The 10,045-nt window shown below is 41.7% G+C and overlaps 1 protein-coding gene across 1 annotated transcript in view; it reads left to right on the top strand.

The window, feature by feature from the left end:
- Window positions 1-8,230, top strand: part of pkn2a (protein kinase N2a) — a gene marked incomplete in the record, with an annotated part of 88,484 nt that extends 80,254 nt beyond the window's left edge. The window contains 7 exon segments of the mRNA XM_037682162.1: window positions 657-833; window positions 2,152-2,214; window positions 2,302-2,378; window positions 3,967-4,109; window positions 4,187-4,294; window positions 6,844-6,924; window positions 6,999-8,230. Of these exon segments, the coding sequence (XP_037538090.1) occupies window positions 657-833; window positions 2,152-2,214; window positions 2,302-2,378; window positions 3,967-4,109; window positions 4,187-4,294; window positions 6,844-6,924; window positions 6,999-7,202 (853 nt within the window).
- Window positions 8,231-10,045: the final 1,815 nt, after the last annotated feature.

Here is a 10,045-nt window from a genome sequence, read left to right on the forward strand (position 1 = left end):
AAAAGTTTGAATGAAAGGTCAGTGTGTGGTTGCACCGGATTTAGAATAGCCTGTGTTTTTAATACTTGGTGGTGCTGGTGGGGAGTTTAAATATATTAAAGTACTCCCTCTGCTTCTATGCGAGTTCTTCACTTGTGATGGGATCAGTCAGAATTCTAATAGCTTGAGTTTAAGGTTCTGTGTGAAATCAAGAGGACACAGGGACACACCCTTTACTACACACTAGTGTTGTGTTTCAAGTCAGGCTTGAAAACCAAGTTTGAAGGTTCTTTATTGTCATTCTCATCACATGTGGTACATGAGGTGGAACAAAGTTCTGTACTCAAGGTCCCAGTTTCACCCAAAAATAGCTAAAGTATAAAAATAAACTGTATACAAGGATCTAAGATATACACTAACACTAATCATGTAAAATAATATGGTGTATTAAACAGCAGCTTGAACATGAGTCTGTAGTGAGCAGATGGTATGAATACAAAAGGCAGTAAATCAAGAAAGCAACATTCAGGAACGTCACACACGTTCTGATGGGACACATCAGAGAGAATGACCCGGCAGAGGGAGGTCATCGACCAGTGAAGCGTGTTTGAAGTTCACATCTTTTCTTGATCAAGTCTGAATCCTAACATCGTTTTCTGTGTCCTCCTCTCTGTCAGCCTCATGTGTGAGAAGAGGATTTTTGAGACGGTCAACAGCGTCCGCCACCCCTTCCTGGTCAACCTGTTTGCGTGCTTCCAGACGGCGGAGCATGTTTGTTTCGTCATGGAGTACGCGGCGGGAGGCGACCTGATGATGCACATCCACGCTGATGTTTTCTCCGAGCCGCGGGCCAAGTGAGTGCTCCTGGTGATCCGTGTCGGAATAAGCTTTGAACTCGTGAATGTTTTTACGGCTTGTGAGTTTTTCCCCTCGTCGCTCTTTACCTGTTTCACTAAAAGAATGAAAGTGACTGAACCAGACTGCAGTCGTTTTAATTAAAAATATAAAACACAAACATGAACTGCAGTCAGTAAAATGGCAATAAGTTTAACCTGTTCTATTCATGGGGTGGTATGTTGCATACGCTGTATGTTGTTTTAAATACTGTGCTCTTATAATGGTTGATCTGGGCTACATTTGTTTTACTGAGGAACAGTAATTTTGTTTGTTTTTGTTTTTATGAACTTTTAGATGTTTAGAGAGTTTTTTAGGTTAGCGCTCAGTGTTTGGGACTCCTATTGTGAAGTACTAACACAAGACCTTTAAGTTCAACTGCAGAGACTGCTCCTCAAACTGCTGTAACTAAAATCTAGCATTTTATTTTGTTGTGAACTTGAAAGAAGAGGAATGGGTATTAATCAGCCGTAGTAAGACCGAGTACGTGTGTGTGAATGAGAGGGAGGTGGAACAGTGAGGAACAAGGAGCAGAGGTCACAACGGTGCAGGACTTCTAGTACGTCACTGTCCAGGAAAATGTGAAATGACCTCATCAGACGCTCCTGCTACATTACACCAGCCAGGACTGGCTGTAAATAATCCTGTGAGTGTCGAGAAGGGCAGGGTCCCTCCCCATATCTGTAAGGCTGTCACTGCACTTACTATACAACCCTAACTATAGGATTTATCAAAAGGAAAGCCTTGATCTTTTGTCTCTTGGAGCCCGACTACTGTAACTGTAGACCTGGACACGGGCTCTGTTGCTGGGTGCTGTGCAGCATCACAGCATCTCTTATGCAAGGAGTCTGTTCCACTCTGCCATGTTTTATCCTGAACTATTAACAAGCCATCACAAACTATACATCTCTAATTATTCATATTACACACATCACGGTAGTTTTTGTCTGTCACTGTAAAATACTTTGGATAAACAGTCGAGCTGAGATGGCAGGCTGCTCACATTGCAGCGCAGTTAAAAAGATCCATCTGTTTAAAGTTAGTCCTTAGAAAACTGGCAGGCAAATACATCTGATATGTAGAAAAGTACAGGATGCAGTTTATTATCTAAAAGAATATTTTGGCAAAAACAAACCTCAGCAACATGGGACCATGAAGTCTGGGTCAGTGAATCTTTAGGGATTGGATCAGTGATGTGGTCACATGAGATGAAGACCCTTCTTGTTTCTCCGTCAGTGAAACTTTCTAATCTGCTTCTTGTTTGTTGTACCTTTGCAGATTTTATGCAGCGTGTGTTGTGCTGGGATTGCAGTTTTTACATGACCACAAGATTGTGTACAGGTACATTTAAAAGAACTTGTTGCTCAGAATTAAATGATCTTGGTTTTAAAACGCATGAACTGAGGAAGAATCTCTTAAAATCCTCAGAGATCTGAAGCTGGATAACCTGCTCCTGGATACGGAGGGCTATGTGAAGATTGCTGACTTTGGGCTTTGCAAAGAAGGTAAAATGAAACGCAGCGTTATAAATGTTAAGGTTTGAAGCCCAGTGGCTTCTAAAGAAGACGCACCTGACTGTCGGGTTTTTTGTTTCTTGGCTGTAAAAGCAAAATGTTGATGAAGCATTCACACTATGGTGATCCATTTTTCTTCTGTACGTTTCTCAGCATCTTTCTCGTTACACAATTTTTGTGCTATTTCAACAAATCATAAATCAAAACATTCAGCTCTTTCAGGACAATCCTGCTATGACTTTTGGTATTGGTGCAACTTTAGCTTTTTTTTAAAAATATTTAGCCTTTTCTACCATTTTTTCCTCATAGAAAATGAAGATCTGTTTACAGCCTTTTACTGCTCCTTTCACATTTTGTTCCGGTTCAGCTTCCTTGTGCTAATTTGAACTTTTTCAGCTAATTTCAGCTGTTTTTTACAGCTGTTTTATGCTCATTTGATTATTTCTGCTAATTACAATATTTTTGTGCTTCTTCTAACTTCTTTCTGCTTATTTCAGCTTGTTACACTACTTTCAGCTTATTTCTGCAAGTTTAAGTTTTTCTGCTATTTCAGCTACTATTCAGCCGTTTTATGTTAATTTGAACTTTCAGCTAATTCAACATTTTATTTGCACTCATTTCAACGTTTTTCAGCCTAATTCAGCAAAAATGTTCTCTCTCCACTTCCTCCTGATAATTTAAGCTTTTCTGTTTTTTAGCTGATTTTCAGGTGGTTTTTTTCTTCTCTCAGCTTTCTTCAGATAATTTCCACTTTTTTGTGCTCATTTCTGCTTCTTTCAGCCTAAGTGGGCAAACATATGTTCTTTCTGCTTTCTTCTGCTAATTTAAGCTTGTTTTAACTCTTCCGCTAACTTTTTAGCATTTTTTATCTAATTTTAGCTGTTTTCACATAAATTCAAGTTTTTCATGTTAATCTCAGCTACATTTAGCCTAATTAACATCTTTATGCTAATTTCAGTTTGTTGTGCTCCTTTCAGTTTTTTTCTACTACTGGTAGTTTCATTTTTTTCCTCCTATTTCAGCTACTATTTAGCTGTTTTTATGCTAATTTGAGCTTTTTCAGCTAATTCCACATTTTTTAGCTCTTTTCAGCTCCTTCCACTTCCTTGAGGTAGTTTAAACTTCGTTCTGCCTTTTCAGCTACTTTTCAGCTATTTCTTGCTAATTTAAGCCTTTTTTAAGCTAAGTTGCTATTTTTTGTGCTCATTTCTGCTTCTTTACATTTCAATGTTTAATTTGTACGCATCTTTTATGATTGTATATTGTTGTCATCCATTGCCGTCATCACTCTTTAAGAATTAATCAGGTCTCTCTTGTGAATGAGTCCCGGAGGCTCAGTGGGATTAACCAGTCTAAATAAAGGTTGAATGAATTAATCCTAATTCAACAAATATGTGTTCTTTCTCCTTTCTTCTGCTAACTTATGCTTGTTCTTCCATTTCATCTAGATTTCAGTATTTTTTTTAGCTAATTTCAGCTGTTTTTCAGCAAGTTCTTCTGCAATAAGCATTCACGCTGCATTTTTGCAGGAAATGCAGTTTCTCTAGTTGATTTAGGATTTCCTCTGTGTGGCTCTCAGGGATGGGCTACAGGGACCGGACCAGCACGTTCTGTGGCACCCCAGAGTTCTTGGCTCCAGAAGTCTTAACAGAAACGTCGTACACGCGTGCTGTGGACTGGTGGGGCCTGGGGGTCCTCATCTTTGAGATGCTAGTTGGAGAGGTGAGGTAGTGATTGTGGGTGCATCATCTCCTAATGTCTTTGTGTCGACATGTATTCATTTATTCTTCTGTTTTCAGTCGCCCTTCCCCGGTGATGATGAGGAGGAGGTATTTGACAGCATCGTAAACGATGAAGTTCGTTACCCACGATTTCTTTCGACGGATGCCATCACCATCATGAGGAGGGTGTGTACCCAGAAAGAGTCCATCACAGATCACACAAGCAGTTTGACAACTCTTTGTTGTTGTTAGGAAGGATTCAAAGGAAAAATGCCTCCGTGCAGCAAAATAAGAAAAACGGTTCATAATAAAAACAAAGCGATCAAATCTCCACCTCACACTTTAAGGAGGAGTCTCTCTGGGCTGCGACAAGTTGGTGAGCAGCTGTCATGAATGAGCCTCATGAATGTATTGTAACTTTCACAGGCTTCTCGTCTTCGTTGGAGTCAGAAGCACACAGCCATGTCGCCTGAATTTCAACATGTGAAAAAAACGTGCGCAACAACTTTTCTCTCAAAATGGTTACGAGGTTGTTGCCGGGCTCTCCCACCCAGCTCCAGCATGCCGTAGTCATTTGACACCTGCAGGGAGCGGTCCTCTGACACAACACCTGAGGCAGGAGTCCAGGTCTAGAGAAAACTGCCCATCTTCATTTGTGACGTGCACTCCCGTCACTTCAATCATAAATGTGACGACAGCTACCTGGGTGGGTACAAACTGAGCCGAGTGGGTGGAGGTGGACATCTAATGATGTGTGTCGTTTGGTTTCAAAACAGTTGGGTGAGATGGAGGCAGCGGTCAGGGAAAGGTGGAGGAGGTGTGTTGGGTGGGGAGTTCGGTTCAGACTACAGACTGATTCAGGCAACTTGATGACCCACAGCTAAACCAGTCTGTTCATGACTGGCTACAAACAAGTTACCAGTGAGCCCACTGGAAACCTTCAACTTTTTCTAGGAAGGGATCAAACTCGACTGTATCCTGATATATGCTCAATAATCAGTAATAATCAGTAATGATCAATAATAATAAAGGTTATATCAGGTCCTCTGGACAGATTCTTCTTGTTGAAACATTTGGTCTTTTATCCAAAATCCTTCCATCAGTCTGAGGAGCTGCAGCAAACTCAGTCTGATAAATAGTACCTTCACATAGTGCAGTGCTTCTCAATTATTTTCTGTTACCCCCCCAAGAAGAAGTAAACATTTTGCACCCCCCAAATCTCCACCGCAACTGTAAATAGTTTAATTTGTCTATAAAATTGTTATACATACACCTCTGCATAACATTGTGTTCTTATTAACGTTAAATAATTAAAAAAAAAAAATATATATATACATCAACTTACAAGAAAGAATAACTTTTAGTTGTTTTTGTATTGAGCTTTTTTAATTTATTATTAACATTATTTTTAATTTGTAACGGAAACAAATTAAAGTGCATCAATTTGCCTGAAAAAAAAAATCTATTTAAACTGTAAACATTTTGACCATTTCATACTGAAAAATAAAATTAAATATAATCAATAAATAATTAATTCAAATTTTTAAGCAATGTTTTAGAGTGTTATATAAAACACTTTGACCTACAAAACAAAAATGAATAAAACAATTTGTGCTGATTTTTATTATTTTTTTTACATCAAAATGAGGACGTCATGATTAATGTCTGCAATGAGCACGTTTTGCAGTGCACAGCTTTTTGAAACATGACACTGCAGCTCTCAGCTCCTGCTCAATGTGTCCTGGACCTGGACCTGGTCTTCAGAGCAGCAACAGCAGAGAAGTCAGTCTCACAAAGATGAGATGTTGCAAAAGGAAGAATGCTGCCCATGGTCCTCTGTGAAAGAGGAGAGAGGGGGCGGGTCTCGCTCTTACTTTGAGTTTATACTGGTACTCTTTGTTGCATGTGTGCTGTGGGTGACGGGCGTCCAGAGCGTCACAAAACCAGCAGCAGAGGTGTCGGAGTTGTGTATTTATCGTCTCAGCAGCAGAGGGAGCGACGCGGTTCAAGCATGGCTCCACAAAAGACGAGGCAGTCATGTTTGTTCATAACTTTATTATTAGTCCGCCTGAGAGTTGCTGGATACGAGCAAACAGTTGCTGGAACGCACCCTGTCAAAATGAGAGTGGTGAAGAAGAAGAAAACTACTCCCTGTGGCAAAAAAAATGCATGTTCCCCGGGGTCACACGTCCCCCCCCCGGCATCGCCCCAGTATTTGAGTCATAGTGGATCATCCAGTTTGGTGGTGACAGCCAGAACTAGCTGTTCACGTGATAAAGAAGCACCATCAACCTAACAACTGATCGTTAGGGCCCTGATGGCCGCTTGCTATTCACAGAGGGCTGTAGCTCCTTTCACAGTGTGAGAACCTTACCCCCTCACTCTGCCGCAGTACTTTTACACACCACTCTGCATCATAGTGGACGTCTGTCGGGTCGAAGCTGAAACCCTCCTGTGTTGGAGTTTCCTCCTTTTTACTGCATCCAAGGCACGACTTCTGCTGCTACAGCTTCTGTCTGTACGTTCGTAAACTTGTCCCATAACCTTTGAGCCGCACAAGATGAATGAGCAAAACTGCATACACGCTTCATCACCCAGCTTCAAGGTCAAGGTCACAAATCAAGGTTGAATGTTATACAGGGTGTTTGCATGTCCGGGCCGTTGCTACAGATTGCTGTCTGATAGTTTGACGGGCGCATAATGTGCCGTCCTCTTGTTGTTTTTCTTGTGCGCAGCTTTTGAGGAGGAGTCCAGAACGACGTCTTGGAGCAGGAGAGAAGGATGCAGAGGAAGTAAAGAAACATCCTTTCTTCAAGGTAAGGCACAAAAACAAAATGAGCACTTTTAGTCAGGGTCATGAACGAGCTAACGTTACTCTGTCTTCTGGCAGTACATGGAGTGGGATGATCTGTTGGCCAAGAAGGTGAAGCCGCCATTTGTGCCCACCATCCAGGGCGCCAACGACGTCAGCAACTTTGACGACGAATTTACCTCAGAGGCTCCAATTTTAACCCCCCCGAGGGAACCCCGAATGCTGAACTCAGAGGAGCAGAACCAGTTTTCTGACTTTGATTACATTGCTGACTGGTGTTAGCTTCATGTGGACCTCAGGCAGACAGACTGACGGACACTGAACTCAAACACAGCGGCTGTAGCTGACATGGATTTGCTTTAATCTGCCCTGAATGTTCAGAACATCAACCAGAACCTCCGTGCCACTGAGAAGAAAACCCAGATGAAGCCTCATCAGGAGCTACAGTCGTGTTTTTTTATCAGCATGAAGAAAAATTTTAAAAGAATTCAAAAGGACTTCAGTTGAAGGTCGATGGATGTCCTTCATCACCGTCATGTGTTTTGACTGACCTCTGAGAAGATTTTATTACATAAGAACTGAGAAAACGACATCACGGTCATGGTTGTCGGTGTCAGTCTTGTTTTTTTTACCTGTACAGATCATATTCAGTTGCATCGTTTGTGTTTCGTTGTAAAGCCCTCACAGAGATCCTGTCTGAAATGTCACTGAACGGTCACCCACAGCAAACGTGTTGACTACTACTGCTGCTTCCTGACTTGAAAAACCCAAGTGAGCCTAATCACTACGTCCTCATCTTCATCCTCCTGACTTCAGTTCATCCAGCGTTACACCTGCAGCGTATTTAGGAAACTTCTGGTTGGAGAAGACTTGTTTGAGGAGATGAAACGGATTATTTCTGCTCTGGCGCCCCCTGGTGTTCACACTTTTTATTTTTTACTTGAGCTCAGTTCAAGCAGTACAGATCTTTTGAAGTAGGGTTCTGAGGCGATGTTTTGAACAGTAAATGTCTTACCTGTTGCAGATAGCTCTTTGAATGACCTCTGTTTGGGGAAAGGATTTGGTTCTGGTTAGATTGATGAACAGCTGTCAGGACTGTCTAACCCTTTACATGTCCCTGTTGTTTCCAGGGAATGCTGCTGCCACCCGCCATAGAAAGACGAAGGCAGACGACGTCTGCATGTTCATGTCCGTCTGTTAGCAAAATAGCTCATGAACCACAGGATGGATTTTAATGAAACTCAAAAACGTCTATAACTCGGTCAAGTTTACAGACGTGGAGCAGCAGTCGGGGGGTGGTAGCTGAGAGTAGATCACAACACACATTCTGAGTGTTAATTTTAATGTTTTTCCAAAACGAACACAATTCTGTCACTTTTCAAACCTCTGGCGTGAAAGACCGGGGTGCCGCATGTTATTCAAAGAATGCAAAGACTTTGATTTATTTGTAAGCTCTCATCATTTCTACTGAAATAACAGTAAACTGCAAAACTGACGGCGCGTTAGTGTTTATAGAACAGCGTGTGCACGAAGCGCTGCAGTATCTGAGACTGGAGCCGTTTGAGGTCGGTTAAATCATTTAAAGACCTTTGTTCTAACGTCAGGCTTGAATTGTTCGCTTTACATCAGAATCACGCTTCAAAAGATCTGAACTACCCTTTAAGTGCTGCAGTACAGTATAGTTTAAATGTCTGATGGGAGGCGGTTGTGGTGGACCTTCTTTATATTTTATACCTCAGTGGACTTTAGGTTTCAGTGCGTGGCACGGTTAAAGCTATGAAAACCAAAAGAATCCTGTCGTGGTTGAAGCAGACGGATCAAACCTTAAAGCGGTGAGGAGCTGTTTTTTAATCAGCAGCTTAAATTCTGCTCAGTTTCTGATGTAGTTAGTGCTTCCCTCGTCGACCTGATGTCTCTTTCACGCTGACCTCCTGTCAGTTCGCATGTTTGATCTGACCTGACGGTTCGGAGCCGATGACGTGAATCACTGCAGAGGGGAGATTTTATACATACTGTAAGTTCACAGTTAAGCTGAAAGCACTAATTTTATCAAAAGTTATAAGTATCTACATTTCTTAATCATGAAAACAGATTGTACAAAGTGTTTTGCATGTTGTCAGAACAGACGTAAACTGATGGATGGTACATGATTGACCCAAATCCCAGCGGTTCCCTTTCAGGCCGGTGTATAAAAACCTTTTTACCGTCACTGTTTGTTGCCTAACTCACAAATTAAACATTTTGTTAAAGTGACTTGTTTCTTTTTTTTAACATTCTGACTTAAAATGAGGGACAGACTTGTCTCATTATTTTCTTGTATTTATTTAATAATATCAACAAATTTTAAACCTTTCATTGCTTACAGTCCAGAGCCTCATAATGGCTCCTAAAATTAACACTCGTTATTGAATTACATCTCAGTAATGAAGCTGAGCTTCTAAACAATATTTTATTCAGTTTGTATTTTTTCTCCTCTGATGCCGACAGTGGCAGAATAATTAACTCGGAACAATCGATCCTGAGAAACGTTCAAATTATATACAAGTTGAGGAAAAACATTGAAACTGATAAAACGCATCGTGATTTATCTGCTTTCATTTAAAAATACAAATACTATAGAATGCTGCATGACATATTTTAGGGTTAATGACATAATAAAGTTTGATATGAATTTATAGTTATTTAATAAAAAGAAGAAGTGAAGGAACTCCGTGTCCCTTGCCCGGACGTGGGTTACCGGGGCCCCACCCTGGAGCCAGGCCTGGGGAAGGGGCTCGTTAAGTGCCTGATGACCAGGTTTACCCATGGGGCCCAGTCGGGCTCAGCCTGAACGAGCAACATGGGTTTTCCTTCCTGTGGGACCACCACCTGCAGGAGGGGCCATACAAAGTGGGTGCATGACTCCATGGGCAGTAGCCGAAGGTGGGGGCCATGGCGCTCTGACCCTGGCTTACCAAAGCTGGCTCTTGGGACATGGAACGTGACCTCAATGATGGAGAAGGAGCCTGAGCTTGTGCGTGAGGTTGACGGGTATCGACTAGATATAGTTGGGCTCACCTCGACGCACATCATGGGCTCTGGACCCGATCTCCTTGAGAGGGGCTGGACCTTGTTCCACTCTGGAG

This window comes from Nematolebias whitei, chromosome 9, assembly GCF_014905685.2.
Source record: "Nematolebias whitei isolate Nwh7 chromosome 9, NemWhi1, whole genome shotgun sequence".
NCBI classification, from domain to species: Eukaryota; Metazoa; Chordata; class Actinopteri; order Cyprinodontiformes; family Rivulidae; genus Nematolebias; species Nematolebias whitei.